This window comes from Netta rufina, assembly GCF_964035555.1.
Source record: "Netta rufina genome assembly, chromosome: 12".
In the NCBI taxonomy this organism is placed as follows: domain Eukaryota; kingdom Metazoa; phylum Chordata; class Aves; order Anseriformes; family Anatidae; genus Netta; species Netta rufina.
Window position 1 is genome coordinate 18,812,857 of NC_140135.1, and position 17,914 is coordinate 18,830,770.

A 17,914-nucleotide genomic window follows, 5' to 3' on the forward strand; every position below is an offset into this window, starting at 1 on the left:
CATTCAGGAGAGTAACAACAGTGAGTGAAAATGACTTCTTTGCTAGCTTTGCTAGTTCTCCAGCAACACTTTTCCATTTATCTGTAAATACTTTCCAAACTGAGCAGCGAAAGAAGAAAAACAGCACACTGTAAGCAGAGCATGGTTACAGGGCCAGACACAGGGAAGAACATAAACGAGTGCTTCTGCAAGCAGCAGTACGAATGAAGCTCAGTTCTCTCTATTAATCTCTCACTCTTTCGGATTGCCCCGTTGCCACAGACGTGCTCTCTGCTGTCCTACGTGGAGCTGGTGGGCTGCTGCCCGCGAGGAGCACTGCCAGGCCTAGGCCTGGGCGGCCGGCACTGCGCCGTTACATGCTCACAGAGGTGTGCCATTTGGTTTTCCACCTCACTTACTTTGTGCTTAGGACTATTGACTTGACTCTGTCAAGTATTTCCACATCTATGTTAAAAGACCTAAAAACTTGTACAGAAAATAGGAATTGTAATGAGTAACAATAGCCAAGGACAAGAGTACATTCACTGAATACTAACTATGCAGATGCTGGATTGCCATTGTCAGCTTGAGTAGGAAGGGAGTTAACATAGTGGTTCCTGCTGAGGAAATACTGACACCGAATTATTGAATAAATGTTTGAGCCCTTTGTAAGAATAGAAAGGTATGGACCTTCAAATTCAAGAGTCTCCTGGGGGAACCTTTTCTCACCTTTTGTTTTCAGTAAATCACAAAATCTAGTCTTTCTCCATCTTGTGTGTGGTTACAGAGACAGAGATTCAGAAAAATATTCTGTACCAAAAGCACAAATAACACCGAGATCAAGATCAATGACACCATTATTTTTAAAGCCCTGCATTTGAACACCAGAAGGAGAGCTATGTAGTCAGTGAGTACTGTAATCATATGAGCTGCCTTTTGGTTAGCAGCTAATGAGACAGCTTTCACTAGTGCATTGCCATATCATAGATACGAGAGTCTACTTCGTTGCACGTTAATTATTTCAGGAGGTGGGGTTAGGTCAGAAGATCTTTTTCTAGGAACACTACAAAATGGCAGAGCACAAGACAGATACTAGAGGCTTACTAGGTCAGAGCACACAGGGTAGGGCTTGCATTAGAGATAGAGAATGGTTTGGATAGGAGGACAAAGAAAAGACCTGAGACTCAAATGAAGAAAAAGGTGAAGGACTTGCTCATAAGGAATATATCAGGCCTCTTTAGAGTTTCTAATCACGGGGTTCTGGTCTGTTCTCATGTTAAACTCTAAGTGCTTGAACATTTTTTTTCAGTGAAAGGAAGACCAGGACAATAGCACTGTAATTTCTGTGATGTTGAATTTATCTCCTGCAGTTGAAGACTACTCTGAAATTCCCTAGCATGGTTGGTTTCAGAGGATTGCAGCATCTGGAGGTATAATTTGATAGAATAACAAAGAAATTAAACCTCTTAAAAAACACTACACCTCCCCTCCCCCCTCTTTTTTATTGTAGGCTGGATTTAAAAATAAGCTGGTTATATCAGAATATTGAAAAAATATAGCCTGTTTTTCTAAATAAAAATAAAATAAAATACGTCCCAAATGTCAACAGTCCTTCATCTTTGGCAAACAGATAAAAATAAGAAGTTATTCATGGTTACTGACAGTTTCTGTGCTAAATCTCTGCCAGGTTATTTCACAAACAAAAGCAGCAGCAGCCCCATTTGACTCTCCCATTGCATGTACAGTGAACTACACTACCTTTGAAACAAGTTTTCACCTCAGGAAAGTCTGTGCGCCTATGCTGTTGCCTCCTTCTTGAAATTTAGAGTCTTTTATTTTTTGTGAATTGTTATCACCAAGTATTATGGTAGCATCTATTTTTTAAAATTTTAAGATAACATTGCTTTGCTGATTGTTCCAATATCCCCTAACAATGAAATATAGTAATACAAAAGTTAACTAAGGTATAAACATGCAAAAGGAGAAGTCTCCCTGCGATCATAAAATGATGTTATTTTCTGTTCAGCAGTTCATGTTACTGCTGTTCATGCTAATTAATTAAAGGAGCTGTTGCTGTAATGTGCAAACAGGGAATCTGAGAAACTGAGAGGGCTTTTAGGTCTCGGAGTGAAGTTAAGTCAATCTGGGCGCGGGCAATCAAATGTAATGAAATCACTTGTCAGTGCTAAGCTTGCAAAAACTGTGAAGTTTGACTAGGGAGTAAAAGGATTATAATTAGATTTCCAATAGGATAATAACTAAATGGCAGAAAGCAGTAAAGAGAAAATATTACTTTGTTAGCTAATGGTGCTGCTGTTCAGTTTTAGTTTTTATCAGCACACTTGTAGTTGTGCTAATTTAATTTGCTTTTATCAGCAAAAATGCACTACTCGAATGGTACTTGAATGTCATTTGCAAAAATCATTGATCTGAAGGTGCACTTAATGACACCCAGTATGTTTATTTTATGTGAAACGGAGATTGGTTGATAAAATGGCTGATGTACTATCTTGCCCAAGAGTGAGTTATGGAAGCAAGACCAGAAGGGTATCTGTGTGCATGCATCACCCTCTCCTGTACCACTCAGCTGTGCAGGGGGCTTTGTAACTACAGGAACTATTACTTATCTGTTTTCTCAGCTAAAAAACTTCTCTCAGGCTAAGCTATGCTGGACTAGAAAATCAGGTATAGAGAGGATGGAAGTATTAGGCTGTAAAGTTCAAAAAAGTTTTAGTCTTGTCAACACAAAATTTCAGTTCAATTAATATACAAAGCATAGAGAAAATGACTCTACTAAATGGAAGAGATTTATAATGCATATCAGAATCCCAGTAAATGAACAGCTTGTGTTAATAAAATCATTTTAAGAAATGAGCATAAAATATGATATGACTTAATCACTGTGAAAGATGGCTGTGCCGTATTTTTGCAATTTTCCTTTAAGCCATCTTAAGGAGATACTGGCAGTGAAACTAATTGAATTTCAAAGGAAAAGCACTGTGTGAATGATAGATTTCTGTCCAGCAGAGCTATTGACAACAGGAAAAGAAAGGTCTGCATTGATGCTAAAGCTTTTTTCTGTGCACAAGAGAGAGATTTTGGATGCTTGGAAACAGTGTTGTATTAGGGACACATGTTTTGACCCTTCCTGCTCCTATGGCCCAAAAAACAAAAGGCAGCAAATGAAGGGGGCAAAGGAGGGAGTGTGCTCAAATTGTTAGCGCGCAGTGTAAGAGTGGCTGACAAGTTTTAGAAATTGTAATCAAAGGAAAATAGAATAAAAAGATACTACAGTATCAGCAGAAATAAAAAAGGAGGAGATGTTGCTACAGAATAGAAACACTTTGTAACCTAAATATGCTCTATAGAGAGTTCTTCAGAAATCTTTTTGATCAGCTGAGAGTGCTTAGTGAAAGAACTGGATAAACTCATCACACATTTACATATGAACAGGATTACCACACTGAAATTGTCAGAGAAGCCAATGTGTGCTGTCATTCGTTATTGTGGTGAAGACAAGAATTGACATATTCTGCTTTCACAGAGGGGTACCAAATTCAGCGATACTGAACATAACCAATGAATATCTTGGTTCAGGCTTTTAACCTGAAGAAAAACTTTGTGACCCAAAGCCTTTTAGAATTGAAGAATGACATAGTTGGGATGAGATTAAAAAAAAAAAAAAATCTGAAATAAAAACCACAGAGTCACAGGGCATATCAGTAGACTACGGGAAGTTTAAGAAAGTTCTTCTAATAAGTAAACGGCTATTGGAACTTGTGCATCATTCTCCCCAGTTGTTTACATTCATTTTTGATGGAAAGACAGATTTGAGCTAACTGTAACTTTTTTTCTTCAATTAAATACAGAAATTAACTTCCTTTTTTTCCACTAGATTCTGCCCAGATGCACCTTTGACTCACACAATGTCATTGGAAGAGCACTGAGCGCTTATCTCAGCAGATATCATAAGCAGAATTATAAACGGTACGAATAATCTGCTTGTCAAATTTAAATACACATCCCAAGTGCTTATCCAATATTTTGACTATTTCTGGCAGTAACAAATTTCAAACTGCAATATTTAGTGCACAACTCCAATCATACACACACACACATATAGATGTATTATATATGCATATATATGCATATATAAAAATGAAGTTGTAACTCTTTTTGTAATGCATAGCATGTGAACCAAAAATCACAAAAAGAGACAGTAAAAATATTTGAAAGCTTTTCTATATAGATGACAGATGGACAACAGATGTGTACCAGAGGTATGCAAAGTCAAGCCTTTAACAGTTGAGAAATGGTAGAAGTTATGTTTCTATCTCTAACTGTACTGGTTCTGGCAGTACCTAAGACAGAATTCTCTAGAACTCAGATATTCTTGTAATGCTCTTTGGTATGTGCACATCTATTTAAATGCATTTTTAAGATTTCTTTAAAGACCTGTGGAACTTTTGTCTTGCTAGATTTGCATTCCTTGTGATGATTTCCATCATGTGCAGTTTATGCATTTTTTGAAAACACCTGTGATCTGATAGGAAAGCAAGGATCAGAGGTAAAATATTTTAAAAAGATAAATCCTATGTAAAATCAGTTTTGGACTAAGCCGACATCCCTGATAGCTAAATATGAGAATTTCCCACACCTCTATTTAAACAAATATAATTTGTTTAATCTTTAAAAGTAATGAGGAGGTACATACTGCACCTTGCATTGCTGCACTGTCGTGTTGGGTTCCGTTGTGTTCTATTTCCATATCTGGGATTCCAGCATCTGAAAGATGTGACACCAAAGATTAATGCATTCCCCTTTGTCCTTCTCTCATGCATCTTTAGAAAAAATATTTATAGCAAACTAGGGTGATCACCAAGTTGCACGGCCTTGCATAAAACATTTGGTCTTCATAGAATTTTCAGTAGCAAATCGTTTTCAAAATGTGCAAACATTGAATTATTTTTAATGTGCTTCACATTCGTCTGATGATCAGATAATGATCAACACATGATAATCTGCCTGTAAAATTCTCTTGGAGAATGAGGGCATCTGACATATGAAAAATAAAAGTGGAAATTAAACTGTGATAATATTAAACAAAATTGGCTTTCCCAGGCATATACCTGCAAAGTAGAGAATTCAAGAGTACAGCCAGTACCAGTCAGCATGTGTGTACATATGTGTATGTGTTTGTGGGAGCTTATATTATAGATAGGGACTGTTGCAATATTTCATTTAAAAGACTTAGCTCGGGATATTGTAAGGATGTTCCATCACCCAAAGCAAAATTACGTGTGGTTTTTGTGTAACATTTCCAGATTTCTGAGAAGAGCCTTCCAAAATGGACTGTGCAGTTTTTTACAAGTTGAGAAAGAGTGTCATAATGACATGCAGTTTTGAACTATTTAATTTTGTATTGATAATACCTCTGTATGCACAGTCCTTTGGGGTGGGGCTGAGGGCTCAAACACCCCAGGGTGTTATGATAACAGATGCCATTATCCACCTTGTGCCAACAAGGATTAGCGTGAAGGGTATGTGATTTGAATCCATGGTACCTCGAATCCTGGAGAAACATCTGCTTCCCTTATAAATACAGCACTTAGAAAATTACAGCAGGGAAAAAAAATAAATAAATGAAAGGGAGACGTATGTATAGTTTTAAAGTTTTTCTGTGTAGAAGCCTGTTCTTGACATTCTCAAGTAGAGAATAACTGTACTGGTGCCTTCTCAGGTCACTCTAGTTGGACTTGTCAGTGCCTATTGCAAAGATGACATTTTGCTGGTCACTGTGCAGCCTGACCGAACTCTTGTGTCAAAGCAGGGCAACTGATTAAAGTACATGTAAGAGTAGTATAAGTAGTATGACTAGTATATCTAGTCATATATGTTTATATGAAATATGTGATATGTGTATATGTATCCCTATAAATATTTACAAGCAAATAAGTAATACTTCCATGTATGTATTTTTTTTTCTTACAAAATCACAGGTGACTTATTGCATAGGGTTCCCCTTACTCAGGTTCTTTTTTTGCAAGGAAAGTTCAGGGCACTGGACTATATATCTCAAAAGGTTCTCTCTTTTCAAACCTTTTAGAGAATAATTCGTATATACGTAAAATGACAAAGTCATCTGTAACTAATAACAGCATCTGTTAAATGAGACAGACCGCCAGAGTTAAATTAAAAATATTCAGAATAGCCCTTCACATTTTGTTGCCATAAAATTGTACCTGCAATTAAATTGTGGATTAAGATGCTAATGAGCTACCTGATTTGCATGTGCAATCAGATTAGCATGTAAATATCAGCTTCTTGCAGGCACTAACATATATATGACTACCTGAGTGTGCCTGCAAATCAAAATGTTAGCAGCCAGGCCCACAATAGCAGATGTAAAGATCTGTTAATCACATTGCTGGCGTGTTGGTACCCTTTAATTTGTGGCTTCCAGAACTGCTGAGTACTCCTAACTGTAGTGCAATCGGCAGGTGCTTACCGGCGATGACAGAGTGTGGGTGAATGACCTTACTGGATAGGAGTATTTTAGTTTTCATCTGACATTCACCACAGGGTGCTGGCTATGCCTGTGGGATCTGATCTGGGCTTTTTTTCTGATCCATTCGGGGTGGTAGAAAAGGTCTCTGCTGGCTATGTCTGCTCAGACTCCCTTGGGAGACTGCCCCTTATCATGGCACAACTACATGCTGTATATCCATGCCTGAATCACCACTGTTCACTGTCAGTACATCAGAAAAACCAGCCAGTTCCTGGTTACAGTGATATGCTGGACTATAAAACCCAGCAGATGAGAATGCCTCTGAAACATGTTGCTCTCATAGTTAAAGAGTTTATATCTCTTATGTGCTGCAGATAAATCACAACTCACGGTCCACTGCAGAGTGTTGCAATGGCAGTTCACGTAGACAGGCTTGCCCTAGCTTTAAAAAACAGCTTGGGTGCCCCTCACAACTAAGAACAAAGGACAGGTTAAACTGATTGCCAGAACTGCTGAGTGAAAATAGTTTTCAGAGTCTGCTTATGTTATTATGGCTCAGTTGCTCGCAGTAGCCGAAGTAGGCAGCACAAAGTTAACATGAAGACTACATGACACACAAAAGCAGCAGAGGCTGAATGAAACACTGATTCATGAGCCTCTACAGAGACTTCAGGATAAGCATGCACAGACTAAACCTTTGCTGCAGAACCTGAAATTACTTAAAACTTAGGTAGGCTCATTCTCATAGATTCAAACCAACATTGTACAATTTTATCAGAACCACATTTAAACAGGAGAAGTGAATCCTCCCACTACCTGGAACATAATCACCCTGTTTATCAAATTAACTGATTTGATTTTGTTTTTTCAGACTTTATTTGGGAAGTATTCAAAAACCTAGTCAGCTCATAAAGCTGATACATATTTAACAAACTTAATAGATCCTGAGGCTAAGGAAACTTCAGCCAAACAGCTTTTAAAATGAAGCTCAGCAGTTCTAAAATTGAATCTGCTGGGACAGAAGAGTTCAGAGAACCTTATAGGAACCAAATTTCACATTGTCTTAGCTGGCACTGTAACAGATTTCTCTGGTAATATATTCAGCATTTCTTGTCATGCCTGTGTAAACTGCTCTGTTTCTCTAGTTGCAGACTTTTTTTAATTCATGACCCAAAACACATGGTCCGAAATAGATTTTTAATTATTTCAGGAAATGATTGTGTATTTTATTCTGGAATTTGCTTTACGCAGCATCTTACTACTTTTCACTTAATTAAACATAATTTTAAGTTAACTGTGAAAGGCCAACTAAGACATTACCATTTAACATCCTGAGACCGTCACCTGATGTGGCCTGTTTAAGCGCCTGTTCCACTTGTTCTCTTCTCTTTGATTCAAATTCCAAAGCTTCCTGCAATTTTCTTTTTGCCTTTTTTTCTTTCTTCAAGCGTTTCTGAATTGTTGCTGAAATGCAAATGTATTGTAAGAATGGCTGTTAAAGCACAATTAATATATAATGGAAAAGTGATGGCACTAGAAAAGGTAGGTAAAACTAACAGACTAAAAAGAATTTGAGCTCAATCATGAATGCCATGCTTAAGTTACAGTCTATTTCAGAGTCTGCTAGTGTATACACTCTGGCAAAGGAAAGAAATATTCCGAAATATTGTTAAAATTATAGGTAAATTTACCCTTGCAATATTTTGCAATCCATTTTATTTGTTTGCTTCTTCTGTATATTAGACAAATGTGAATTTCAAATCAACAATATTGTTAGAAAAATTACTAAAAATATGGAAAGAATTCTGGGAAAATCAACAGCATTTACATAACTTTTTGTGACCACTTGTTCATCTGCATTCTCATCAACTTTTACGGATCTGTCTGGATTTGTGAGTGCTCAAGTCAAGGGAATAAAAGGATACCATTGCATGGGCAATCTCTGAGAGGCTTAATAAATTATTAATGCCAGAATGTGATCTGGAAACATAACTTTGAAAAATTGAGTAAACCATGTGGAAAAGCCTCTCTCTGACTTTCTATTATAATGAAGATGTGGATGTGGTGATGACTTATAAGACAAAAAATTCTAAGGATATTGATTATTGGAGAAATTCTCCTTTGAGCCAGAAGCCTCTCCTTTGAGCCAGAAGCCAACAAAGTTTGTGAATGACATAAGGTTTTTGTTGACTTAAATATGACTCAGGAGGTACATAGTGTGCTGTCTGCCTACACTGAGACTAAGTTTTGTTTTACAGAAATACAACAGTCTCATCTACACTTACACTGGGGTAATGCAATGATTTTGAACATCCACTGCAATTGAACAACTTCAATAGTATTTACTGGTCCTTCACAACTCGACTTCGAAGTGTCCTTCTTTGTAACCTCTTACTAAGCCTTGGTACTGTAGACAGGTCTGTTCCCCGCACCTAATTTCAACTCAAAATGTGCAGGCAGATAGTACTTGGCACTTACGTTTGTGGTCTTATCTAGCTTTATCTTTCTGATTTCATGGATGTAATCTAGAAGTAGCTTTTGGCACATAAAAAAAAACTCTTTCTTTCCTTTAGATGAAGATTTGAATTTTAAAAAGAAGACTGCCTGCTTTGCAATATCACAGCAAAAAATTAGATTTACCAATTTAATTGCCTATTATTATCAAAAGCTTCTAAACAGTCATGGTTTTGTCTTAGAAGGCCCCATATTGGGACTGCTTTTGTATCTCACTCTTCTGATGGAAAAGAAATTATCTAGGGTTATTTGTTTCAGGTCTTACACTTGGGTAGGCAACTTCTTGTACTTCATCTATTTTGTTGCACTGAAGCTATCCACAAGAAAAATTAGGTGACTAGCACCTAAACTACAGAAATCTCCATTATTCAGGAAGTGTGGGCTAGGTAAGTGGTAAGACGATGAAAAAAAAATCACCTAAATACCCAAATTACAGACATATTATCTTTCTCAAAATAAGACTGATCCTCAATGCTTGGAGGATAATAGCAGGAAACAAAAGAAATTAAAGCTGTCAAATGAAGAAATCAGGCTGGGAATACACAGGCGGAGTGGTAATAATGCATGTGAAAGCCATGAAACTGAATCAGCTTTCCTCCACAGAACCAGCCAAAACACTCTGCGGCCAGTTGCCCTCCAGGAAATAATCCTTCAGTCACTGTTCTGTCTGCTTACAGAAAAGTGTGCTTCATTCTGTTTTTATTAAATTTAAATCTTTCATTACCAGTGCTAGTCCACTGCTGCATTACACTGAAGTATGAATGTCAGTTAACTCCGAGTCCTCAATAGCTCCAGCTGGAAATGCCAAAGGGTTATACATTTAATAGATATCTAAACTCCATTTTTCATTCACTCACCTCTGCTTTGCAGCTCAGCTGTAAGTTGCCTTTCCAAGCTCTCTCTTAGTTCTCTCTCTCTACAAAGCTCCATCTTTAACTCCTTCTTTTCCTGCTGTATCTGCTTCTCCTGGACTCTGGCATTGTCCACAGCCACTTTCAGGAGGCCCTAAAACACATGCAAATGTAAGAGTTGAAAATACCATTTTGTTTCAGCAGTGACAAAATTCATCCATTGTTTCTTTTACTTCCTCTATGAAAAATAAAATAATATCAGGAACCTATAGACCTGGAATGCAACTGTGCATTTAAAGTAGCTAAGTGTTAGATAAGAGCAAATTTCTGGCATGGTATCATTCAATATAGCTTTTGCACATTCATCCTACTGATAGTTTATTACAAATGGAGTGCCATATCATTGCTGACCTTGGTCAACTGCGGGGAGAAGCAAAGGAGGAATAATGAGACTGGTGAATTTTAATATGACCATTATTGCCGACTATTAAGTCAAATAGACAATGCATAAAACCCTTTCATAATCAATAATGCCAGACAGTGAAAACCTAAGCATTACATTAAATAAAAGAAATTAGAATTGCAGATACAAAATAGTTTCTGAAACTTTTCAAAGAGATTGAAAAAGAAATACATTTTATCTGTCATGACACAGCCAGGCCCTATAGAGAATTATTTACCTGAATGTTGGTTAATAGTGTTTCTACTGATGAAAGACCATCAGCAAAAAGAAATGGCGCAGGAAATCCAGGAGGCAAGGCCTGTCCAGCCAGTTGGACTTTATCTAAGGTTGGTTTCATTATTGGAATGGCAATTTGGACCTCTTCTGTAAAGATAGGTTTAAAAGCAACATCAGAAAGCATTGGAAATATAGGTAAATGTAATTTCTAGAAACTGTTTCCCTGGAAGTCAAAATACAAGCATATTAGCAAAATTGACGTTGTTTCAGCCTTTGGGCAGCCATGGTTGTTGCTAAGGCAAGTTTGCAAAATAATACAGAGCAATAATAAATATACTGAAGACTATAACGTAGCTCTAATAGAGTATAGACTATTATATCTCAAATTCTGCAGAATTATACTACAGAATTATAACAGTATTACGCAGTTCATTAAACCTGAACGACTTTTCTTCATTCTATCATGTTTGCTATTCTGCGACGAGCATTTTTTGTTGCTATAACCTTGAAAAAATTCTAATCAAGAAATGTATCACATCTCTTTACCCCTTTAGCATTATCCTTCCCGTACTCAGCAGTAAATAATCTTCACTGAGTCATCCCCTCCTGCTTAGCTAGCACCAACTCCAGGCTGTCAGTAAAGTGTCAGCGCAGGCTTTCTTAACAAGTACCTTGCTACGGTCAGCCTTTCTAGTCATGGGCAGTAGCCAAAATGCATTGCTGAGTTATCTCTACCGAAGGTGTAAAGTTGGGTGGTAGAGGCTCACAGGAGCAGCCAGGGAGGAGAGGGCACTCCGGGGGCCAGCTCCTGCGATTTACTGCACAGAACTAGATTGATGAATCTCTTATAAATTGTAGAACTGGGGCCTGGTAACTTCCCTTCCACTCGTTGTTTCAGTTACATTGAGTTGCTATAGATCCAGCTGTGCACAGACAATAGAAATGTGTATGCAGAAATAAACAATGACATTAGTAATTATTTTTCAAAAATCTTTCGGATTTTGTGATGAACCTGTACTATCACCAACAAACTCAGATTTCTGAAAAGACAATTTAATGATATTTTAGGATAATAATAGATGTATCTCCTTCTCTCAGATTCCCTTGTGTGCTACTTGCTACTTCTCCAAGTATTCATTTTAAACATTGAGTTTATTGCTGAAAATCGTAAAATTAAAATCTGCTAGCAGTCTTTAAAGACAAAGTCTGCACACTTGTTTTTCTCTGAAATGTTAAAAAATATTGGGGTAACATTCTAGGGAAATCCATATATATATATCTATGGATTATATAATATGTTCATCTAATCTCCTTGGCACTTGCAGAAATCATGAATAGCTTCTCAGCAATTGCTTTTTAGTAAAGTTTGAAACTAATATATTGTCCATAAGTTCATGATGCATGTGTATTCTAACGGCAACTGCACAGACAGTCCTGATAGTTTCATTTGTCAAGTGTTTTGGTCGTATTAATTCCAGGATTTACAATTGGACCACACTGTATCCAAAAGGTCTCCCTTCTCCTACTTCTCTTGTTTAAAAAATAAATAAATAAATCAGAAGGAATCTGACCACAACGAATTAAACCACAGCATCTCTGCAGCAGTACTGTTATCTAGTTTAACAACCTCCAGGAGCACCTATTGAGCAGCAAGCGCTTTTTGCTGTTTCTAAAACACACCTACTGACAACTAAGCCAGGAGCATTAGCAGATTCTAGTATTCTTTGAAATCTCTATTGAGGGAGTATTTTGTTTTCACTGTGTGAGTTCATTAAATGGAACATCTTCATAACGACTCTTCAGGACTAATAACAACAAAAGCCAGTAACCTCTTCACATCTTCACAGCTATCATTTTAGAGCTGTGTTCATGTAATTTAAACGATCCATTTCTTAAACAAACAAACAAAAACGCCTCTGGTAACAGACTCAGACACAAAATTTGTGCTGATTCAGAAACACAGTTTCTCATATTTAAGTATTTTCTATCAGTGACAGAGTTTTTAAAATGAACTGATTAGTTGTTGCATGTGATGCTACACAGAAATAATATCTAAGTCACAAAATACTAAACAGAAGTGGCATTTGAAAAAGAAAGTAATACATGAAGTATGCATAACAGAAAACTATAGCGGCTTTAAAACCTCTAGAAATCTCTCCTATTTGGAGATGAAAGTAATAACATTAAATTGGCTGAAAGGAAAATTACTATTGACTGTGAAGACAGGTTGCATGGTCTATGGTTTGTAATGTTACTGTACAGCAGATTGAAGTTTCAAAATAGTATTACTCTTCTTTAAAGAGATAGACACAGCTAAATTAGGTGCTGCTTGCTGCAGTGAGGATCAAATGCAAAAAGAATCATATTTCATCAGACCTAGTCAACACCAGGAAAATAAATAGAAATATAAGAGGTATGCAGGCAATGATTCATTTTGATAATCTGGCCCAAGAGAGACACATAGAGACAGCACACAGATCTAAGCTTCTACCAAAAGACAAATAGGACACAGAGGGTGGGAATTGGGATGACAGTGTAGCAGAGGTCACATCGATTTTCAGCAGCAGTTTTCACACAGATGAGATAACCCTGGACTCTATTTGGCCCATTGTTCATATCCTACCTGTCCCACAAGCAATAAATTTCCAAGTCCCAGAAAAAGGGCAGTAAAGAAGAAGGATTCTACTTATGACTTCTTATGATTAAGTTTTTGTGCTAACCAAACATGCTTTGCAGACCAAGGTCACATTGCATGTTAAAGTCTGTAATAGCTGAAAACTAGAAGAAGCATATTATGTTTTAGCGTATATGGGTGGAAACTGTCAAACCATTCATCATTTTTTTTCTGATTGAAATCACACTCTGCAAAGATGAATGATAAATGCATTAGAAATCTATTTCAATCTTGTAATAGGTCTTCACATTTGAATGGTGTCTACATCTTCTCCATATTCTGAGTAAGTGCACAGTTAGGCAGAAATTTATTAGCTAGGCTTAAGGAATCCTTATTGGTAAAGCAATTAAAAATGGCATATGTTGGAAGCATTTTTTGCGGATTGTCTCAAACGCATCACTTTAAAAGAAAAAAAAACATGTTGATTTCAGTGTTTTGATTTTAAAGAAACTAAAGATATAAATGCTAAAAGCAGCACTCAAACATACAGTACAACAGAATAAACAAGAAATAAAGCTAGGACAAATACTATCTAACCAAGGACACAACCAACCTTCCTATTTATTGGAACAAAGTGAGAACTACTTTTATTGAGCTTGTTTGTTAAACCTGCCATGCTTTATAATAGTATTCAGGAATCCATTTAAAGGGCAGTCTTTTTATTTTAATTTCTAGCTGGCATCCAGGTAAATAGATGAAAGCAAGAAGTATATTGCAGAGAAAAGAAATACAGAGTAAATACTAACAGTGAATGGAATTATTATCCTAGGAAAGCACATGGAAAGGTGCTAGAAAGTTTCTTGTTGTTAATGCAATATACTAAAGTATTTCACCTTCCATCTTCTGCCTAAGTTGCAGAAATCTGGATTGGAAAATTAAGCATCAACCTATGGACTAAATGCAGCACTGGGAACATGAGTAACACAAATTGCTCCCTGCATGACAGTGCACAGCCCAAACCAACAGGCAATTCTGTTTACCAGCTGGTTTATGTTCTTTCAAAAGGCATGCTTTTAAATCCATCATTCATATACCTGATATACTTGGCATGTCACATCCCTCTCAAACCAAGCTAGAAATATTAAAGCTAAAATTTACAAACTACCTAGCAGTAGTTGGATTATCAAGTTATTTACTTACGTATACTTCAAAACTTACCTGTTTGGAGGCATTACATGTAAGCCTCACCTCAAATAGTTTATATAACATAAGATATAATGCATTAAATAAATATGTGACATGTAGAGAAAGCATAAAAAAATAATACAGAATTTATAGCTATTAATCTGTTAGTTACTAACCAAGACATTCGATCTTAGAAAACCTTCAGCCAGCATTAATAATATGGTTCTGGACATAGATGGCACTGGGGTCATTCCTGTTCTCTGCCTGTGGCATACAATTGAGAAAGCTAGGGACTAAAATGGTTTATCATAATTATAATTCTTTAAGCTTCATATTTGAATGATGGGGATTACATTTAACGGTCCATAGTTAGAAAAGAACAGCCTAGGTGCTCTAATGTACTATTTTGATCTTTAATAAAATAAAACAGAGCATCTGCAACACCAGCTGAGTTGTATGTCCTACCCATCTTTGCAAGTGAGATATTTTATTTTTATTTAAAATAGCATTATTTGCCAAATTATCCAAACTGATAACCCTTGACTTCCAGTTGTATTTCTAATTCACAAAGACAGTGATAAGCAGTGGTGATGAAAAATGGCTATTATGGCAGAATTAGGGCTCAGATCCTAATTTTTGACAGCAAGAAGCAGTTTTCCAGAACAAGTGAGATTTCTTATTTTCTTATTTTAAACCTTGGCAAATTTTGTTTTGCTTAACTCGTAACTAGTAGGGTTTTTTGTTTGTTTGCTTTTATTTTACAAAAAGTATGTAAATCCTGTAATCTGAAGCACTGTTTATTTCAAATATTTTATATCTGTTGGTCTGCAAGGACAGAGTTGTCTGAAAATCCTCCATAAACATCTGCCTGCCTTTTTCTCCCTCACTCATTGCTTTTCTGCCAGGAGTTGAGCACTCCTCTTCATCAGTGAGGAGCAATACCTCCTTCTAACCTGGCCCCAATCAGACTTAGAAATTTACTGCTTTAACCTTGTGATTCAGGTGCCAAATTTAAAGTCACTGCTGTTTTTCTTAATTACAGTCCCTGAATGAACAGGGTCAATGAATGCAACTGGGGAGTATCTGATTAATCCACTGCACTAGCTTTAAATCAGACTTTACTTCATTTTCAAATGATTGATACAACTTGATAGCACACAAGCATGTTTCACTACCGAGCTTTGCCATAAAGAAACTTCACTTTAAAAATAGTATCTAATCATTATATATACATTTCCAGGCTGCCCTAAAAGCCTTTGGAAACTATCACAAAACAGTAACATCAACTATCCTCCGCTTCACGGTATCTGCTTCCCAGCTGGTTCTCACCCATGCAATCTGAAATCAATTGATTTTTGTCCTGAAGTGTTTAGTAAAATCTCTTCATTGTTTCCAACACAGGGGAAAAAATGTACAGCATGTCTGTTACATTTAAAGCAATGTGCTGGCTTAGGAAAAACTGAATATTACTGTAGTGAAAAATAGAAGGTGAGCTGTGCAAGCAATGCATAGACTACCCTTTCTATAGACCTGCTCTCAGGAATTACGAGGGTGTGTTTTCCTGAAGGACGTCATAAAGAAGGCACTTAGAGTAGGAGAAGGAATAAAAAGCAGAGAAATGAAAATTTCGGTAGGAAACACTAAAGTAAGAGTTTACAAATTGTCTTTATCTGTGCACTCTTTAACAAGGGGCGCGTAATTATACAGCTTTGACATTTTCATCAATGTACTCTCATTAATAAGACAGAAAATTATACCTATTTATAACTTCAACATATTTACAATATGCTCTGATGTTCACATGGCACTGACAGTAAAAGCACCTGAAAATATTTCATTAATTCAAACCTTAACAAAAAAAGGACCTAAGTTAGATGAGATTTGCATTTTGCAGCATTAAAAAATTACATCAAGGCGTGCAGTAATTCACTGGGCAGACGTAAGAACTAAAATGTTTCATTGCAAATAACTTCAGTCTAAAGTTCAATACATACAGATTAGGAAAAATACAACTGATGTCAATTGATTACATTATGCTCATTATGAAAAAGTGTAAGTACAATTAATGCTACCAATAAGTGTATTAAAAGCCTTCTAAAGTACTATATTTTATCTGTACGATAATTATTTACAATTAATTGTTTGTCTGTATTATTATTATACCTGCTTTATGCTATGAACTGTTCCTCAGGGAGGTTTTGGTAATCTGGATTCCAAAACGTTTGAGGTTGCTCTGTGCTTTATCTTCTAAATCTATGGAGAAGCTTAATTACTGTCAATCTGCATTTTCCATATGGCAATTTAAAGCAACTAGTAACTTTCAGCTGGTAATAGTAACTTGTCATTCCTCACACGGGCAAGAAGCATTATTTCTACTGACAGTAGAGAAAAGTGAAAATGTGAATTATTCAATAAAAGGCTAGTAACAAAATTGTGACATGGAAGAAAGGAAGAAAATGAAACAACAAACAACATAAACAAAATCCTGCTCATGGCCATTATCAAGAAATCATTTTTTTTCTTTTTTTTCAGCTAACTCTCCTGTTAACATTCACAAAGGTTTTTTCATGGCGATTTTTAAGTATCACTGTAGTCTGACTACTCCTCTACCGAGATTTTAAACTGTCAGATGAGGATGGGTAGGAGGAACTTGCCAAGAAAAAAAAAAAAAAAGATTCTTCAATTTTCTTGGCGGATTCAGCTTTTCCCTATTAATGTTGAGATTATTTCTTCAACTATTTTGTTGCAAATATTTATGACTCCATATGGAACAACAGATGTTGAAGGGAAGGGATAGCAGAAAAGACTTCATTTTCAGCAATTACCCTGCTACTTGTTGTCATACTGTAGGTGTTCTTAGTGCATCTATTTTACATACCACCCTGTCCTTTCACACACTGCAAAAATGTCAGTTTGGATAATTAATGTAATAACTTCAGTCCCAATCATTTCCACAATATTCATTTATGAAAATAAAATAAATAAATAGGACAACAGGAGGAAGAAATCAGGAAGGAAGGAGTTGGACAGGAACTGCTCTTCCAGTCTTTCTGGAATATCTGATCAGGAATCAATTTCCCACAAAGCCACATTAGGTGCTTAGTACAAAACCTTCCCCTTTCTCTCTGAGACAGATTCCAGCGATTGCTACCAAGAAGAGAAATCACACAAGAAACAGAAAAACAGATCTATCCAGTAAGCAGTGCAATAAACAAAAATATTGCATAACGCTGATGTGGAAACATGGGCTGGGTGTGATGAAGATAGTTAGGAACAGGCTGAAGGCCAGCACACCAGCCAGGCAGCCTGAGCTGGTCAGAGAGCACCAGAGTCCCCTGCAGGCAGAGGGGGACACCCGCTCGCAGAGAGTCGCGCCCGCTGCTCCATGTCCACAGGCAGCACGTGCCAGCCAGCTCCTGGCCAAACTCAGCCACAGTCAGCGAGGCATGGTGCTTGCATTAATAAACTGCTTGAGTGTGCATCCAAGAGTCATGATAACTCAATCCCAGTGCCACGAAGTGCAGCGATGACACCGGCAGGCCTGAAGGCCGAGGTGTGCCCTGTGAGCAGGCCCCGCGCACGTC

At 36.9% G+C, this 17,914-nt stretch overlaps 1 protein-coding gene across 5 annotated transcripts in view; it reads right to left on the reverse strand.

Annotated features, from left to right (window-relative positions):
• The window catches only part of DACH2 (dachshund family transcription factor 2), a 354,632-nt gene that overhangs the window by 71,642 nt on the left and 265,076 nt on the right, over nucleotides 1–17,914 (reverse strand). For 2 of the 5 annotated variants that reach the window (XM_084293884.1, XM_084293886.1), the window contains exons 8-11: nucleotides 10,533–10,678; nucleotides 9,859–10,006; nucleotides 7,832–7,951; nucleotides 4,699–4,764 (exon numbers count right to left, since the gene is read on the reverse strand). In XM_084293884.1, the coding sequence (XP_084150010.1) occupies nucleotides 4,699–4,764; nucleotides 7,832–7,951; nucleotides 9,859–10,006; nucleotides 10,533–10,678 (480 nt within the window). Of the gene's footprint in view, nucleotides 1–4,693; nucleotides 4,765–7,807; nucleotides 7,952–9,858; nucleotides 10,007–10,532; nucleotides 10,679–17,914 lie in introns of all 5 variants that reach the window. The other 3 variants (XM_084293882.1, XM_084293885.1, XM_084293883.1) reach the window with 2 other exon arrangements.